The 19176-nt window shown below is 41.5% G+C and overlaps 2 protein-coding genes across 3 annotated transcripts; one reads left to right on the top strand and one right to left on the bottom strand.

Moving 5' to 3' along the window:
- Positions 1-1174: 1174 nt before the first annotated feature.
- On the top strand, positions 1175-12856 carry GMNN (geminin DNA replication inhibitor). 2 transcript variants are annotated; one of them, XM_081951701.1, is made up of 7 exons: positions 1175-1315; positions 2888-2962; positions 7614-7712; positions 8379-8508; positions 10900-10982; positions 11057-11167; positions 11778-12856. In XM_081951701.1, the coding sequence occupies exons 2-7, from the start codon at positions 2909-2911 to the stop codon at positions 11952-11954; spliced, it is 654 nt and encodes a 217-aa protein (XP_081807827.1). In that variant the 5' UTR covers positions 1175-1315; positions 2888-2908; the 3' UTR covers positions 11955-12856. The 2 variants fall into 2 exon arrangements, with proteins under 2 accessions (XP_081807827.1, XP_081807828.1); XM_081951702.1 differs by having other exon boundaries at positions 7617-7712.
- A 712-nt stretch (positions 12857-13568) lies between these two features.
- ARMH2 (armadillo like helical domain containing 2) lies at positions 13569-16346 on the bottom strand (the record flags this gene model as incomplete). Its single annotated transcript, XM_081953189.1, has 2 exons — positions 13569-14008; positions 16190-16346. The coding sequence occupies 2 exons, from the start codon at positions 16344-16346 to the stop codon at positions 13569-13571; spliced, it is 597 nt and encodes a 198-aa protein (XP_081809315.1).
- Between the last annotated feature and the right edge of the window lie 2830 nt (positions 16347-19176).

A 19176-nucleotide genomic window follows, 5' to 3' on the forward strand; every position in this document is an offset into this window, starting at 1 on the left:
CTTCTGTTACTAAGTGAAACATTGGTTCAGCGTGTTCTGCCCCATTTTATGTCCTTTCTTACCACAGTTGTTAAGCAAATCATTGCAGTTGTTAAGCAAGTAACACAGTTGTTAAGTGAATCAGGCTTCCCCATTGACTTTGCTTATCAGATCACAAAAGACCCCTGGACAATGCATCTGTCATAAATATGAGCCAGTTGACCAGTGCCTGAATTTTGGTCACCTGACCATGGGGATGCTGCAACAGTTTAAGTGTGAAAAATGATGTCATTTTTTTCAGTGCTTTCATAACTTCGAATGGTGACTAAATGAACTGTTAAGTGAAGTGCTATCTGTGTATCACTTCTCATCTTATTTAGGTAACTTACCAATGTTTTTGATGCCATGGACTTTGATGGGATTTCTCTACCTTCAGCCACAGGAATGCTTATCCTTGATGGTTATCTTTTTTTTTCACTTGCTTTTATCATTTGCCAGCATGTTATGTTTTACAGCTGTGGGGTTTTGAGAGGCAACTGGACTTTCTGGGTTTTCTTTAAAGACGTTTCACTTCTCATTGAATAAGCTATTCTTTTCCTTCCTTCCTCCTTCCTTCCTTCCTTCCTTCCTTCCTTCCTTCCTTCCTTCCTCTCTCCCTCCCTCCTTCCTTCCTTCCTTCCTGTTGCCTCTTGAAAAAAAGCACCTTTGGGACAACCACGACCTGGATGACTGAGAATCTCCATAGACGATTATGCTCTTACTTGTGTTTTATCAGACTCTTATGAAGTGAGTGGCCTACAAATAAAGTCAAATCAATCAATGGGTCTTCAGTCAGGGCGGACATTCCCATGGATTGAATATTTAATGCCCTACTCACTGATTTGAAAGCAAACCTCAAATATCCGAACTCAACAATGTTTGCTTTTGAATAACGCATGCGCAGGACTGCGCCCCGAAGGACTGAGCCACGCCCGGAAACTTTTCTTCCAGCAGCCCCCCGCCCCACAGACGACCTCTTCCAAATATCAGGTAGGCAAAAGGTAGGCACAACTCACGTGGATGGGGGTGGGTGGGTGGGAGGGAGGCAGGTTTAGAGGAAGGAGCCCCGATTGGCTCTAGGCTTTCCGAATTCGGGACTTGATAGGCTAGAGGCATTAGACCGTCGGACGGGTATTGGCGCGGGCCTGATTCGCGTCACAAGACCCTCCCGCCGACGCAACGAGGGCTTTAGAGCTGCGCGCGAAAGGCTCCTTGTTCAAGCGAGCGCGGGAGTTGCGGTCGGAGCGTCGGCGGACGAGCGAGCGAGCGGCCTCTCAAGGGGAGCCTCGAATCCCAGGTTTGCCGTTTCTCCCTTTTCCTTCCGCGCTTTTCACGGATTCCGAGGCGCTTCTCTGAGGGCGGGAAGGGGTTGAATCCTTTCGGTGTGGCAACACGCTTTTGCTGGTGACCGAAGGAGGGGAAGGGGAGCCATTTTCCGCTGAGTCGCTCCTGGGATCCCTGCGCTGCCCAGCTCTCTCACCCTGCCCCGCCCCAGTTTTCTCCCGACATCCTTCTCGGGGAGAATGGGAGTTGGAGTCCATCCTCTTGTAGGGGATCCTTTGAGGCTGGCTAATCGGGGCGCGCAAGCCTGCCCTTCCCTTTCATCGCCCTTAAATTTGGGGGTTCCCCCCCTTTAAAAACAGCTTCGGTGCGAGTCCAGGTTTCAAAGCTACGCTGGGATTTCAGAAGTTAAGGTTGCAAACCTACAGCGGGGCTTAGTTCGGATTAGCGTATTTAAATTTTATTTATTAAGTGTCTGTCTAGAGGACAGAGGAATGATTGAGTCTGTCATCTGCACCTCTGTAACTGTCTGGTTTGGCTCTGCAACCCAACAAGACAGACACAGACGTCAGAGGATAATCAGAACTGCAGAAAAAGCAATTACTATCAATCTGCCTTCCATTGAGGACCTGTACACTGCACCAGTCAAAAAGAGGGCCGTGAAAATATTTACAGACCCCTCACATCCTGGACATAAATTGTTTCGACTCCTACCCTCAAAACGACACTATAGAGCACTGCACACCAAGACAACTAGACCCAAGAACAGCTTTTTTCCCAAAGGGCATCACTCTGCTACACTAACATTTCCCTCACCACTGTCAAACTATTCACTAAGGCTGCATTACTATTACTATTAGCCTTCTCATGTTCCTATCCTACCATCTCCTCCCACTTATGACTGCAGGACTGTAACTTGGTTGCTTGTATCCTTACGATTGATGTTGATATTGATTGTTTCCTGATTGCTTATTTGTGCCCTATGACTACCATTAAGTGTTGTGCCTTATGATTCTGGATGAATGTATCTTGTCTTTTTATGTACACTGAGAGCATATGCACCAAAGACAAATTCCTTGTGTGTCCAGTCACACTTGGCCAATAAAGAATTCTATTCTATTCTAAATAATAATGTATGTTTCTAGCAAATGATACTCGGGTCACTTAAAGGAGGGATTGAGATGCTTTCTAAATGAGGCTTTCGGCCCATTTAAAAAAAGGAGAGAGAGGCATGCATGCAAATAAAGCCTGAGGGCTTGCTTTAGTCTTGGCGGAAAAACATGTAGCTGCAAGTGCTGCTTTTTGTTGGTGACCTGCTTTCACCTTAAAATGAGAGGATACTGATGCAAGATGCAACATGAGGCTGGTTTGTTCTTTTCAGAAGAACAACATTTTTTGGATGTTGTGAATTCTTGTTCCAAAGCTCTCAAGTTTCATTTCTTTTCTTTTTATTTGTGAGGTTCCAAGCTTCCAATGCAGAATGACTAGCATGAAATTTTAACAACCCGACATTTGAAAAGAGCTTGAGGGACTTTGACTGTGTGAGATAATTCTGTTTGTGTTAATGTTTTCATTGTGCTTGTTTTAGGTTTTGTCTTTAAAAAGAAACATGAATTCTAAAATGAAGCTGCAAGCCAATACCGAAAAACATCCCTCTGTGAAGGTAACTAGCATGTTAACCAAGTGCTAATGTCAACACTTATCAAGCAGTAACACAGGTAGTCCTCGACTTACAACAGTTCCTTTAGTGACTATTCAAAGTTACAATGGCACTGAAAATAGTGACATGATCCCTTTTCACACTTATGACTGTTGTAGCATCCCCATGGTCACGTGATTTACATTCAGATGCTTGACAACTGACTCATGTTTATGATAATTGCAATATCCCGGGGTCATGTCATCCCCTTTTGATCCCCTTCTGACAAGCAAAGTCAATGGGGGAAACCAGATTGACTTAACTGGGTTAACAGCTACAGTGATTTACTTAACAGATCTGGCAAGAAAGGTCGTAAAATGGTGCAAAACTCATTGAACAAATTTCTCTGCAAGATAAACTTTGGGCTCAATTCTGGTTGTAAGTTGAGGACTACCTGTAGCAGTTGCTGTTCATATACTCTTTATTTATTTATTTTATTTTATTTGATTTCTAGACCGCCCCCTCTCCCCGAAGGGACTCGGGGCGGTGTACAGGTACCAAATTAATAACCTTACAAATAATCATAAATATAGTTAAAATCGAATTAAACTTTAAACCCCTGTACAAATTTATAAAAATTAAAAACTTAGCCTAAGACCAAAATTTAAAAATACAGACTGAGGTGGGAGAGCTGGAATTAGGCCAAGCCGGCTAGATTAAACAGGTGGGTTTTGAGCTTCTTAGTCTTGGTCTTTCCTATACATGTTATATGTCATAGAATACATGGATATTAAACTGGTATTTTGTGTATAAAACTAATAACCTGGGCTGATATATTTCATTTTAATATGCAAAGCACAATTCCATGTTATATGAATCAACACTTGTTCAAACTATAACATTTTATTTTTTTCCCCTTTTAGTTCTAATTTAGCATTTGAGAGACATCATTCTGCTGTAAAGTTGCATTGACAGAAGATACACAAATGCTACTATTTTACTGAAGTTCATTTTCTGTTGAACTGCAGGGCACTCAATAGACATAATTTTGATGCTTAAGGTTATTTAATGTCTTAACTAAGGGCAGGGGAAGGAATAGCTAGTGGAGGGGAAATTGCTTTGTACTTCTGAGATCAAATTGGCCAAATTCAGTGGCGATTGGAAAGAGAATTTATAGGAAGCCCATTAACAAACATCCTATACAATTACATGTTTATTTGAATGAAAGTCCAAAAAGAGCCTTTTAACACGTCATACATGATGCAGAACTTTTCCTAAATGAGTTCATATATTTAGGACTGCTAGTACGGCATGAACCTCCTAGTCATCTTAATCCTTTAATTCACTTCTTTGTCCCAACATTGTATGACATGACTGATTTTTATAATTTTATCTGCAAGTGCAAAGGAGATTGTTAGGTTGTCAATTCTTGTCACACTTCCAACCTAACAGTGTTTGAAAGAAATTGTAAAGAGATCAGAACTCTGTCCATGAGCATAAACAGCAAACAAGGGGATCAGAACTGTTTGGTGAAGGAACAAACAAAGGGTTATCTAGCTTAAGCCAGGGGAAGGGGGAAAATAGCTCAGAAAAATATGGGAAAGACTGTTGGACAGGAGTTGCTGACTCTTAGGTCCAAGTCCCATTCTTCCTGATTATGTGATCCTTACCACCACATTTGGGACCAGATCATCTGTTGCTAAACAATGTGGTTGTTAAATAAGTCATACCTCATTTTACGACTGTTTTGTCATGGTCAGTAAGAGAATCATGGTCATTAAGGGAATCAGACTTCCCCCCATTTATTTTGCTTGTTGGAAGGCCCTGGACCACAAATAGAGATCACGTGACCCTGGGAAAAATTGCAACTGGCATAAATACATGCTGGTTGCCAAGCACTCAAATTTTAATCATGTCACTGCAGGGTTGCTGTGATGGTTGTAAGTCACTTTTTCCAACACTTTTAAGTGGTCATAAATTGAGGTTTGCGTCTACAATTTAAAGGACTGAACATTGATCTTTGGAGGTGTTACGGTCATATGACATCCCAACAATAGTTCACTTGACATGGCTGAGTAAACAAACTTAATTTAAATCAAAGAAGACAAATCTGTAAAAATTAAATTTAATACTTCCATAAAATTATTAATAAAATCATTTGAAAGAGTTCACTAACTTAACATGAAATATAACCTTCCTGTGATACTCAAATGTGTCATGCAAACAGCATTTTGATGTTTTCAGAAAGTGAGCTTCTATATTTCCAGAAATGGACAAAGTGTGAAGGTATAATATCCAGAATTAGGACTTCAATACTTAATGCTGTTCTCAATAAACTTGTCAACAGATGTACATAAAATAATTTTCATTTCTGGAATTCAGTTTTGCATTGCTAAAATATATATCTTTCACTGAACAATTGTTACATTTGTTTATAGTGTAAATCTCAATATCTTAAAAGCAAGAAGTTATACTTAATTATTTTCTGTTACTGAAAAGTTTTATAACAATTTCAGACAATTTTTAAATCAAGGATCACTTTTGAAATTCCCCCTATTAGTTTCCAAAACATTTAGCTAACTGATCTATGATTAAAACATTTAGCAATATTTTCCATACATTGCTATCCCTTACTATTCCAGGGCTGGATTTCAGGGTTTATTTAGCTCTCAGATCTTTAACTATACTAGTTGTGGGTTTATCAGGCATTGCTGGGATGGCGAAATTAACATGGAATTGTGAGTTAATGAGCAACATTATGTACACATAAACAATGTAATTGAATAGCGGTAAGTTTTCTGTACTGACCATTTATCATGGTAGTGCAAGAAAAAAGATAGTCGTGAACAGACCATTTATGTGTCTCATTTGATTCCCACAACATATGAACATTTATCCTCAGATGACATCTGGAATGTCATTAAACATCAGTTGTATATTTGTTTGATGCTGATGCCACCCAACTCCAATTGATTCTTGTGTTCAAAAGATTTATTCAAAATACCTGTTCTAAAAGCATCTTCTGCACATTTTTGTGGAAGGAAAAAAATATGCTTATGAATGGACTTGAACTGTAAAAAGAAAGAAAAATACATTTCATATCGTTGCCAAAATTAGATTTATAAAAATAATTGCATAATAAATTCATGGGGCTGATTGTCCCTTAGCAATTTCTCAGGTAGCTTGAAAAAAAGAGTGCTAGTTTTGAATCATGGTTCATTACTGCTTGCACTACCGTATTCTGGACCAGTTGTTGCTTTCAGTTGTTCTTCAAGGTTAGCTCCATATAGAGCACATTGCAATGATAAACATGGGAGGTCATTAAAGAATGACTGATTGTAAGCAGAGTCTTATGATCCAGGAAAGCACACAAGACAAAGTTGTACAAAAATGGTTGAGTTGTGGAATAATTTAAAGTATCTTTTAAGTTCAGTTTTATCTTCAGTTACAGAGGTGAAACTTTGCCCTTTGAACTTGTCTCCTTGTTCACATAAAAGGTGATGATTGGAGCTTGGGCACTAAGTATACAGAAACTTATTATGGCACTACTGGCAAAAAACAGAAGAAGGAATAATAATTACATAAAGACCTACATTGTCTCGAGATGAAATGGGTATCAGACTAATGCGTTCTTTGCTCATCAATATTCTTCGTGTTTACTTTGTACTTGCTATCTTTTTAACCTTCATTGGTACTTATTTGGTTAAACATAAAATATTGCAAGTAATAGGTTAATCCAAGCAAGGGATGGCTGTGAATATTTCTTGAATCTAATTCAATACCTACAGTTATAATCTGAAATTAGTTCAATGTTTGTTCCCAAAGTAGCTGGCAGTTGTCCTCAAGTTCAACAGTAAATTAATTGGCAGCAGAGACTTTACCGTGGGAAAGGTTAGCACTTGTCATGTGAAATATAGTGTGAATCACAGACTTTCTCACGCTAGTGTGACATTATGTTCCTGCTATCCCTGTTTGATTATCTACTATTGTTTACTATCTCATGGTGGCAGTGTAATTTTTTAAAAAAGAATGCAGGATATTGCTATTTACACATGACAGGGTGCCAAGCATTCTTTTCTTCGTTCCCCCCCCCCAGGCTCCCCCCCCTCCAATAATCCAGTGCTCTGGCTAGATCGGTATATTGTCTCTTAAACAAAAAGGAACCTTAAGAACAATATACTCTACGCAGTATTTTACTTGTATATGTAAACCTCTCCCTAAAGCTTTCTTTAGTAATCTTTATTATGGATGAAATTGTAATAAACAGAACTACTTTGAAGTTAACTTCCACTCTAAGCACAGTGTAAATACTACTGTTGATTCAAGTCTGAATTCTGTAGTATCTGGTTGAAGTGCAAAGATAGACTTAACAGCGTATAAATTAACCTGAATGTTTATAACTGCTTAGGGATCACCAACCTACTTCTGGAATTGAAAATAATGCAGAGAAAAACTACATCTGAATGAATGTGTCAGTTGTGATTTTTGTCATGAGAGGGCAGTGCCAGGAGGTTCCTTGGTCTAACTCAGAAGTATTGACTTTACATATTTTAACTTTTAGAAAAAGTTCCCATCAAACATAATAACATTCTTATTAAATGTGAGCATGTTGGTAGTGTTTAATATTAATATAGTTCTCTTAAAAACCTGACTTACGCTTTATGTTGTTTCCCAGCAGGTTTCTACAAATAATACAAACTGCACATCACAGAGGCAGACCCTTAAGATGATACAGCCATCTATCACAGGTTGCCTGGTGGGCAGGACGAACGAGGTATTTATTTATTTTGGAACAGAAATCTAGTTAGATCCGTTATGAGCTGGCATAGGAATTGTAGTTTGCTTTTAATTAAACTGTAATTATCCTGCTAATTTAAGTAGTGTGTATTAAAGAGTCCTAAGTAAATGGTGGGCAACTTCAAAATGACAGTTCTGAAGTATGAAACAGACCAAGCTGTACAGCAAACTTGGAGAACACTGCCCCTTGTCCACCTTGCACTCTCATGACCCCAAGAGGTTTCCTGCCCTGGATTAAATAAACAACTTGAACTGAACATTACATTAAGACTGATCAGTGACTCATTTTCTGTCATCACAGCTCAAGGTAATATTAATATGAACCCTAACTGGACTGTCCAATAGTAGAGAATATATGTAGCTCAGGTTTGAACTTTGGTGCTTTCTCAGCTTGGTTGTTTGGTTGCAGACCTTTCAGTACTCAGGTAACCATCATCAGTGCAGGTGGTGGAGGTGGGGAAGGTTGCTTCCTATTTTTACACAGTGGCTTACCTGCTTGGGTGGGGCTGTGATTTTTCTCCTTGATAGTTCCTTCGATTAGGGTATTGTTTTCTGGACTCTTCGTTTTAAGGTTAATTAAATGGATGGAAGGATAGGTTGTCTTTCACCTTCAAAAATCTATTAAACTGCTCATAATTTGTAGCAGGCTAAGTCTTCAATCAAGAAGAACAGTTGGAATGATCAGTTTATCTCAAAAAAACCTGAGGCTGCTGATAAAATAGAACAGAGAAACATAAGAGGAGCGATCCAACCTTCTGATCTTACAGCAAAAGGTTTGTTCCACTTATATAAGTACCATAGCAAATTACAATACTGGATTAGATCAGTGGTCCTCAACCTTTCTGCTTGCTGGCCTGGCATTGGGGAGGGTGTCTGAGTGGGGTACACACAGGTCCATTTGTGAGCAGAAGGTATACACGCCCTCCATTTGCACGAATGGAGCTTTGTGCGTGAGCAGAGGGTGCTTGCGCTTGTGCGCAAAGCTCCTCGTACAAGCAGCAGGCACTCGTGCGCGAAGCTCCACTTGCGCGAGGGGAGGGCACTTGTGCTTGTGTGTGAAGTGCCTTCCACTTGTGCGGGTGGACCTGTGAGTGTGAGCATCCTTCGCTCATGCGAAGGGAGCTTCATGTGTGAGCACTTGCCCATCTCTCCCACAGCTGCAGCCTGGGAGTTGGGGATCCCTGGGTTAGATGGAATGTCATCTTATTTTCTACAGCTTATAGCTAGAGGCCTCTGAAACCCTAGAACAAAAGAATGAGCTCTTGAATTGGTGTTACAATCAAATAATGATATTTAGAGAGATTCACTGCTGAACCTGGAGAGGTGCAGTTTTTAAGAATTTATCTAATCTCATGTATTTTATTTAATGTATTATATAACTTCTATAAAAGAAAAAAGAAAACTTAGCTATTGGAACTATGAGAAAAATTGAGAGTTACTGGTCCTTTTGTGTTCAGCATGTTCGTACAGGCACAGAACTAAAGTAGAGTGGTACTTGATTGGGACTATTATGAAAGCAGGCTGAAAGCATGGCCAAGTGGCTAATCTCATGAAAACTAATTTGATAAACCATTTATTTATCATCTCAGCAGAAAACTAAAAATATAATAATTATATAAAACTTATCATTAAAAACTAAACACATGTTCAGGAAGGAGGGTGTTAGCCATAATAAGGGAACCGTTACAGGATCTCCTTTGGATCCCCAAGTCTGATGGCATAGCCAAGTCTTGAGAGGTTTGGAGAATGATGAAAACGATGGTGCTAGACTCATTTCTGATGAGAAGATTCCATAATGCAGATGCCACAGCAGAGAAGGCCCACCTCCTGGGACCTGCCCAGTGTAATTCCTTAGTAGAGGACCTGCAGCATGCCTTCTCTGTCAGGTTTGGTGGGACAAGCAGATACAATCAGGAACAGGTGGTCCCCGAGATACCATGGCTCCATGTCATGAAGGGCTTTAAAGGTCAAAAACAGCATCCTGAATTTGACCCATAAGCACACTGGCAATCCATGCAGCAAGTAGAGCAAAGGTGCCATTGTAGGGGCATATAGCTGCTTGGTCTCAGACAGCCTAGAACTGGGCTTCCAGCAAGAGGAGCGGAAATAAGGTCCTGTTTAGAGTCATGTAAAGAATGAATAAGAATAAGACAGAAAAATAAAGGCACCCAGATACTGGAGTGATTGTGACCCAAGTGCAAATAAGTTTAATTGAGCTTGAATAGAGACCCTCTTGACGTTCTCTTGTTTGAGATGGTCATATAACCCAATGAATGAGTTTAACTTGAGCTACAAGGTAGACTAGAAAGAAAATTAAAACATAGGTAAATTAATGAGACTTTAACCCAACTACCAAGCCTGTGGTTCCAGCTGGGTCAGCCTTTAAGATAACTCTGGAATAATCTGGGGGTGGAGGTGGTGTTTTTCCCTATCTGCCAATACGATGAGGAATATGTTGTTGTTTTTTAAATTGTGATATTGACTGTAGATTTTTAAGAACACTGATACCATAGTGCCGTGATGGCGAACCTATAGCATGTGTGCCACAGGTGGCATGCAGAGGCCTCTGCGGGCATGCGAGTCGTTGCCCACCTCAGCTCCACTGTATATATGTGCATGCTTCCCGCCGGCCAGTTAATTTTCAGGTCTCTGCCGTACATGCATGCGGGGTTGGGGGAGTGCAGTGGTGGGGCACCCCACACACCCCATTTTTTGTTTCAGGAGGCTTCAGGGAGGTCTGCTAGGCCCAAAATGGGGTTGGGTGGGACATGTGCATGCACGGGGGGTCGTGCGCTCATGCACTATGGGGGGGGGGTGTATTGCATTATCAGTGTGGGCATAAGCTGTTGAGCATGCACACGCAATTTCAGCACACAAGGAGAAAAAGGTTAGCCTTTACTGCCATAGTGTTTCATATGATGCTTGTTGAAAGAATACTTTATATATGGTGGGTAACTATGGTAATTTTATGACTTGTGGACTTTTAACTCTTGGAATTCCTCAGTTAATATGGCTGGCTTAGGAATTCTGGGAGTTGAAGTTGCAAAGTTTCTGTGGCGGATCCCCCCTGCTTTATGTGACTTAGATCTGATGTTGGTAGAATAATTCCAATAAATTATGTGTTGGATTTAGTATCCCTACTTGTGGGTTTTTTTCCCCTCCAGGCAATCCTTCATTCCAGTATTGGAAAGAATTGGCTGAGGAGAGGAGGAAAGCCCTGCATGAGGTTTTACAAGAAAATGAAAAGGTAATGTTCCTAGAAGTCACAGAAGGCATGCTTTGGAAATTTGCATTATCTAAAATCTTTATTTTTTTCTCTAGTTGCATCAAGAAATTGAATTAAAAACTAGTGAAATTGCTCGTCTAAAAGAAGAAAATGAAGAACTGTCAGAACTAGCTGGCCATGTTCATTATATGGCAAATATGATAGAGGTAAGCTGCTCAGTCGATAAAACAAAACGTTGATTGGAGTTTATGCCTTTTGGAAATTAAAAAGTAAGTAAATGATTAATCTATATGGGGTGGAAGAAACAGTGGTCTTGAATATCCTGCTACAAGTCTCCTCTGCATGGTAGATATAATCTTTTGAACCCTGATCTTGATTTTTCAACTTTGAGGTTGAGCAATAGCACTTAAGGGTTTTATATTGTTCCATAGTGCTTTACGGCCCTCTCTGAGCAGATTACAACATCAGCATATTGCCCCCAACAATCTAGATCCTCATTTTACCCACCTCGGAAGGATGAAATGTTGAGTCAACTTTGAACCTCCCTAAGAATTGAATGTTAATTCTAGTAAGAGAGCAACCTCAAAAATCTCACCCGTGCTTACCTGCACTCTGGCACCTGCCTTTAGTGGCCCTCAGACACTCTCCACCATTCTGTAGCGTCCGTCTGTGATGGAAATTCTGGCCCGATTGCTGTCATAACCCAAGTACCATCTGTACATTTAGTTTGTTTATATATAATTTTATATAGGCATAAATTGAAAGCTAAGTTTATCAAGAATAGAATGTCTTAACACCAGTGTTTTTCTTATCTAGCAAATAACTGGAAAAGCACCAGAAAGCCTAGATATTTTGAAAAATTTAGATATGGAAGAAATTGACTATGAAGAATATGATTCTGCTGAGGAAGATTTAGATGGTGAATCTGAAGAGGAACATTCAAAATTTTCCAACAGTTCTACAGATGACGTTGCAGATGTGCCTCTAAATTGAGAAAGTAACTTCTGAAAGTATTGGCCTCTAAAAGGGGGAAGGGAGGCAGAGCAATCAATAAATCCTCTGAAAACTATAGATGTATCTAAGATTTTGAGGATGGGGTTGCACTACTAATGTGTTGCAGAGTGACTAACAGTCTTTCCAAAACTATTAGATTGTATGTAGTCACTTATTAATTGGAAATACTGTGTATTTCAGATTGTAAATAAGTTTTTATTCATTTATGACATTTGTAATTACCAAATAAATTTACCCACACAATGATATGGTTTTCAAAGTGGAACTTATTTCTTGATGCATCATATTACATAATCTAGTTTTATCTGGTATGCATCTTTATCCTTGCTTGGAGACCTCTTCCATCATAGCACAATTCCCAAATAAATATTTTGAAATTAATAATGTTTCTTCATTTCTTCCCAAACCAGACATGCCTCTGTTTCTGTTTTCCAGGATTAATTTGCAGGTTTATCTTGTCTCAAAAGGTGGAGTCTTTTAAATGTAAAACACTTTTTCAAATGACTTTATTAAATCCAAAGCTTGAGACACCCTCTAATTAGCCCTGTGCATGGAATAGACAGTATTTGGGGGGAAAAACTACTATATTTTGTTTCTAAGTTTATTGTTAAATCTTTATAAAATTAGTGCAGTGTAAGAGAACTTATTTAATTCCACTGGGTTATATTTAGATGGCTAGATTAATCATTTAACAGGGAAATGAATTGCCCTGGCCACTTCACTTTGCATAAATGTTTAATCTGTACATCATCTGACCTGGTTTATTTGCCTTGCTGCTTTTGATTTTTGTAATTTACTGGATAAAGATTTCAAGAAAATTTGAGAGCTGCTTATTATTTTGTGCCATTTTGATTAGTTTTATTAAAGTTACCTTTCTGTTGTGGATCTCGTATTTTTTCCTTCCTAGGCAAAACTTTGTAAAAATGTTCTATTTGGAAGTTTTGACTACATGGGCTAGGAGGGATTGCGGCCATTTCCAACTGGGTGTTCCCCTGCTAAAGTAATCAAACTGAAACTCTCTTCTCCACAAATGGTAAGACTTATTCCCAGTCTAAGACCAGATAGATAATTATCCATAATTATCCATAATTATCAAATGTTTAGCGTAACGGGATTCCTAATAGTTTTCAATAATTTTTAACAGTAATAGTGCAGGAGGTGTTATTTGCACAACAGCTTATTTGTGTTTTGAAGGCTGCTTATTGTTCTTAAAACCATTTTCACAAAGCATTTCTTCAAATTGATAGCATGTAGCAAAATGAAAGCAGGCGCCATCACTTTGCCAGCCTTGGCTGTACTAAAAAATAGCTAAGGGGACTTCAACGTGAATAATTCTCGGAAGACCGCTAGGAGATCCCAGGGTTAGATGCTAGATTAAGTTGAACATCCAGGCAGCAATAAATAAGAGATCAATTCTGTTGAGTTTAACTCGGGATATTTATCCTTTTTTTAGTTTTTATTGATTGAATAAATCTCAGAATTAAACATCAGTTTAAACACTAAGCAGTAATTTTATTGTGTCAAATATTTGAAGAAAGTAACACCTAGTGCTTGTCAGTAGAATTATTTGTTCTGACACATATTCCCTTAATTCTATTTGTATACTTCTGTGCCTGGATATCCCATAAACATGTACATTAATGTAGCATAGTTTTGGGGCCAGCCAAACCATTCCATATTCGACAGGTATTCCAGCCTTTTCTCTAGTGTTTGGCCACCAATTTCATGAAATAATTTAATATAAGACATATTATTACAGCAGACAACAGTCATAAGATAACAAACCCAGAACTTCACCAGAACTAGATCTGGGTCCGCTTCTGCAGAGTCTTCATCTTCTTCAAGATAGGACAGCATAATTTCAGGAAGGTGGTGAGCTTTGGCTTCATTTTGGTTGACGGGGTTAATGTAGCATACACTACTTAGTCCTTTTAAAACGGAGATTCTTACTTTCGTGGATGTGTCTGGCGTCATCAAAATATCAATCATGTCCTGAATATATTGTGAAGCAAGACTTCCAGCACCAACGCCACCTGCAAAGTCATCGGTTCATAAATTCTGAGCCACTTTCTCATTAAACAAAGACATTTCCCAAATGTTCCATAACTGACAAGATGAAGCACATTCTTCCTCCTGCCCTCACTCAACTTGCAGAATTTGTTCAAATGATTTGAATGCAGGTATTATCACTGCTGCCCAAAAGGAGAGAGAACAGCCACCAAAATGGCTTTTCAGCTTCTCGGTTTAACCCAGAGCAATCACCTCTTGAGTCCAGTACAGCAGCACAGGCTCTGCTGGATGTGTCTGTAAGGAAGGCATCAGCTGAAACTGGAAATGTTAGTGTCTGCTACAGAAATGGATCTATCATGGGTATATGATTGACAAGTGCTGTATTTAATTACATGGTAGTCTGCTCTTTACACTGCACAGCTCTTATGTGAGTCAGTTTGTAAAATAAAAATCTTTGAAGAAATTTGTAGTCAAGTAGAAAAAAATCCTGAATGAAAAAAATAGCATAAACAAACTGAATTTTTGCTGCATAAAAATGTATTACCCGTGTTTCCCCATAAATAAAACAGCCTTATATTTTTTAGGGTGCCAAAATAAGCACTAGCACTTATTTTGGGGGGAGGGATGTCTTTGTCAGGCCTGCAGTCATATTCCTTTTTTTAGGAAATTTGGCCTGCCACACTCTCTACCTTGGATTCTGATTTAATTCTGCATGATATTTGGAACGCTGAGAGTTTTATTTTTTCCCCACATACAGGAAGTCCACTTTTGCTGGTTCACAGCTGCAATGGGGTAGGAGACTGGTGCACCAGTGCCACCGCTGAGGTTGCGGTGTCTGGAGCTGCCCCACGTGCCCTGCACCGGCTTAGCTCAGGGCCCCTCAGCCAGGCCATCCACACTTTGAAATCTGCCTCGTGGCAGCGACTCCAGCAGCCCTGTCCAATAGGACCCCACATGGCTGCTGGCCCACTTCTGCTTGTTCACAGAATAGAGCAGGCAACCCCAGAGACAATGGGACGGAGTGGGCAGCCTGCCTGCTCTGGCCCACAGACTCTCCCACATCCTGCACGGCACGTCCAAATCACATGCCCCCGCCTCTGCCTGCTGCTTGGACAGGTAAGCAACTGACCTGTGCTGTGCAAGCTGCAACTGCTGCTGGACATGGTTAGCCCGTGCCCTCGCCACCTCCTGTGCTGTCCATGCCCCCTTGATGATGATGATGATCTTAACTAGGGCTTATTTTGGGGTAGGGTTTATATTAGGAGGATACTAAAATCAGGCTAGGAGTTATTTTCAGGGTAGATCTTATTTTCGGGGGAAACAGTACCTTTGCATGACTCCATTGCATATCTGGCTTGGAGTAAAATTGGAAGGATGGGCTTTAAAAGTTTATTCTCTCTCCATTAAAAAGATGAGGTATGGTGACAATCAAAAGGATCAATTATCATTCTTGCTTCTAACACATCTAAGTCCCAAGTATACAAAGGTTCTGCTGTTGCTGAAGACCCCATAATACCTGTGACTGGAGCTGAACTCTGTAGGTCTCACAATATTTAGGAGAATGATGGCAAACCTTTTGGGCTTTGTGTATCAAAAATTCATAATGTCTAACTTGCACATGAATAGTGGCACTTGGCAGTGCCAAAGCTGGGCCTGAAGTTGAGACCCAGGCATCGATGTTAACCTTAGGGCCACTGCTGACACTCAAACAGACCAGCTTGGAAAATGGTGCAATTGGCCCTGTGGCCCCCATGATCTGCTATATATCTACTTAACTTCAGACTGTTCTCTTTCTGCTGACACCCCCTTCCGTCCTGAGGCTACTCCAGATTACACAAGGTCTGTTCTTGAAGACTGCTGTTCAGCAGCCTCCAAACACCAGCAAATGCACACCCCATTCTTGTATTGCCCCCCACTCCCCACATGAACTCCAGAGGAAGGGGAGGTCATGCAAGAATACACCCCATGTACATGAAGCCTTCACAGCCTAAAATTGCGATAATGGGGTTGCTTTCAAAAATAGTTGGTTGATGAACGCTGGCATGTCACCCAAAATGTAGCATGTCGCCTTTGACATGTGTCATAGGTTTGACATCACTGATTTAAGGCTGATATATTACATATTATTTCAATGAATGTAGAATATATTAATCTCCTCCTTTTGAATCTCTTATCCCAAATTTAGCTCAATCTTTCATCTGTACCTGTGTAAGCTAGTAGGCCTATATATAATGCAGCCTTGGCTCTTTCTTCCAGTGGCAGCTCTGTATTTCTTAGATCCATGGCATATATTTTAATTTTGTGGTGGTGGAAGATTGGATCTATCGGCTTGACGACTGGTTCTCTTCTATCACGATACATGTTGTAACAAGCTTTTAGTGCACTAAATACAATTCCCATGTTGCCTAAAGAAGTATACTTCTTTTATGAAGTGAAGAAATGTTGGAAAAATCAATATTCAGTTACTACAAAATTCACTCATAACTGGTAACTAGGTAATGAATTCTGTAAACAGAATGTGCAGTGTAACAGCACAGGTTCTTAATGATGTCATGCATAGAGTTATTCCTTTGTTTTCTAGTTTACGTAAATCCTACTTTTTAAAAAATATTTATCTATTAATTTTGCAGTCACCCTTTTAATTTTTCTGAGTACCAACTGAGATTAATTAAAAAGATGACTTCTTCAGTGCCACATTCCAATAAACAGCAGAACAGCAAGTTCTAACTAACTCACCTTTGGAAAAATCCAATATTTAAGAGCACTTGCTAATTGAACTGTGTTTTAGAATGAGCAAAGTTGATAGTTACAATTCCTTTTAAAAACACATTCTACCACAAGTGATAAGGCACCAAGGGAAGCTTTAAAGCAGAAGGAAAGAGGTTGCTTCTAAATATTAAATCAGAGCTTCCATCATCTGGGAGCACAGATTACAACTGTTAACAATTCAGTGTCCAGGAATATTTGCAGGAAGATGTCTAAATCTTGCTTTGAAAGCCTTACACACCCATGAGCTCTTACAGGTAGTCCAGACGAGAAGGAACGTTGGTCCTACCTGAATGTTCTCAGTGTGGCGCAAGATGGTCCAGGAATGGGTTGTTCAATCCTTATTTGCCCAAGAGACTAAGTCAGAATTGAAGCCACGCCTCCAGCTTCCCCTGCTGATATCCAATTCCGACAAGGTGCAGCTCCAACTAGAGAAACAGAAGAAGAACAGGCCCTGCCCGCAGCATTAGTAGCCCCAGGGGACACGGACCTAACCAAAACAACAACTAGGGTAGGACCTGGACCGTCCTGTGCCACGCTGAGAAGAATGTTCAGGTAGGACCAATGTTCCTTCTCCAGCTGATGGCGCAGGAGGGTCCAGGAATGGGACATACCAAAGCGGCAGTCCCTAGGGCGGGAACTCACTGGTTCGTGGCACTTGAGGGAGCATATACTCCCTGCAGCACCCTACGCCCAAATGATGCCTCTGCAGACGCAAACGCATCCAATCTATAATGCTTAATAAAAGATGAAGGGGAAACCCACATTGCAGCTCTGCAAACATCTCCAATTGGGGCCTGAGTGTTCCATGCGGCTGTGGTAGCCGCACTCCTAGTCTAATAGTAGAGGAGGACACCTGTGACCCCATGGCAGAAGGCTGGAAGGAAACAAACAACGCCTCCGTTTTCCTGGAGGGCGCCGTTCTCTTTATGTAAATACGGAGAGCTCTCCGCACGTCCAACTTGTGCCACGACTTCTCCTTCCTATGAGAGGGGTTAGGGCAGAAGTCCGGTAGAATTAACTCCTGGGCCCTATGAAAATAGGAATTTATCTTGGGAATAAAGGTGGGATCGAGCCTCAGTACAACTGTGTTAGGTTGGAAAATACAAAGGTCCTCCCTGACAGAGAGGGCACTTAGCTCTGAAATCCTCCTAGCTGACGTGATGGCGACTAGGAAGACCACCTTTAAAGTGAGGAACTGCAAGGACACGGTCCTCAGCGGTTCAAAGGGGGATCCACTAGGGCCAGGAGGACCGTGGAAAATCCCAAGATGGGAACCTGTGAACTACCGGGGGCCAAAGGTTAGTGGCCCCCCGTAGAAGTCTCTTCACCACCGGATGACGGCCCAGGCTCTCCCGGCTGTCCAAGACCAGGACAGTCGACAGGGCTGAGATTTGTCTCCGAAGTGTGTTATGGGTCAACCCCCTATAGAGCCCATCCTGGAGGATATTAGGGAGGGACGTTTGGGGTCCACACGCGCCTTACGGCACCAAGTACAAAAAGGGAACCACGTGGCGTTATAAATCCTGCTCGTAGCTAGGCGTCTGGAAGCCACGATGGTTCGTATCCCCCGTGAGGAGAATATTGCCTCTCTTAAGATCCCCCTCTTAAATACGAGGAGGTCAACTGAAGCCATTAAGGCTCCGGATGGACCAGGACCCCCTGACAGAGGGAGATCTTCTCCTGTGGGATTCTCCAGGGTTTGACAACGGACAGACCTAAGAGGTCCGCAAACCAAGGCCTGTGTGGCCAGTACGGGGCGACCATGATTACCTCTGCCCCTTCCTTCACTATATTCCCCAATACCCCTGGAATCAGTGGAAGTGGGAGAAACGCATAAAGCAGACCTGGGGGCCACTTGCTGCATAGGGCATTGCTCTCCTCCGCTCCCCAAGTCGGGAACCGCGTGAAAAACCTGGGGAGCTTGGCGTTTTCCAGGGACGTGAAGAGGTCCACCACTGGCCATCCCGAATCTCCTGCAAATCTCACCGGAGCCGGCACTCGCAATGAGCCTCGTGGTAGGAAAAAAAGGGAAACAAAATGGCCACCAACCATGTTCAAACAAAATGGCCACCGCCTCATGGCCACTAACAAAATGGCCGCTGCCACGAGGGCCTCCCCAAGATGGTCACCCCCCAATAAGGTCTCCCCCAAAAATGGCCGCCCCAGGGCCCCATACTCACGAGGGAGAAGCCTTCGGGGAAAAACAGCAGTGCCGGTGAGCAAACGACCCCGAGAACATCCGGTCAGCCATGCAGCTGGTGCCGAACGCGCCCTCTTGTTGTCTCTCCAGCTACGCGGGAATGCCAGCGCGCCACACATGCGCTCCCCGCACCAGCAGCCTCTATGCCTACCCACTTCAGCCCCTGAGAACCAGCGGCAACGCAGGGAAACCTCCCTGGCCTCTTACAAGCCAGTAATCAGA

The sequence above is a fragment of the Natrix helvetica genome, assembly GCF_964273705.1.
Source record: "Natrix helvetica genome assembly, chromosome: 4".
NCBI classification, from domain to species: Eukaryota; Metazoa; Chordata; class Lepidosauria; order Squamata; family Natricidae; genus Natrix; species Natrix helvetica.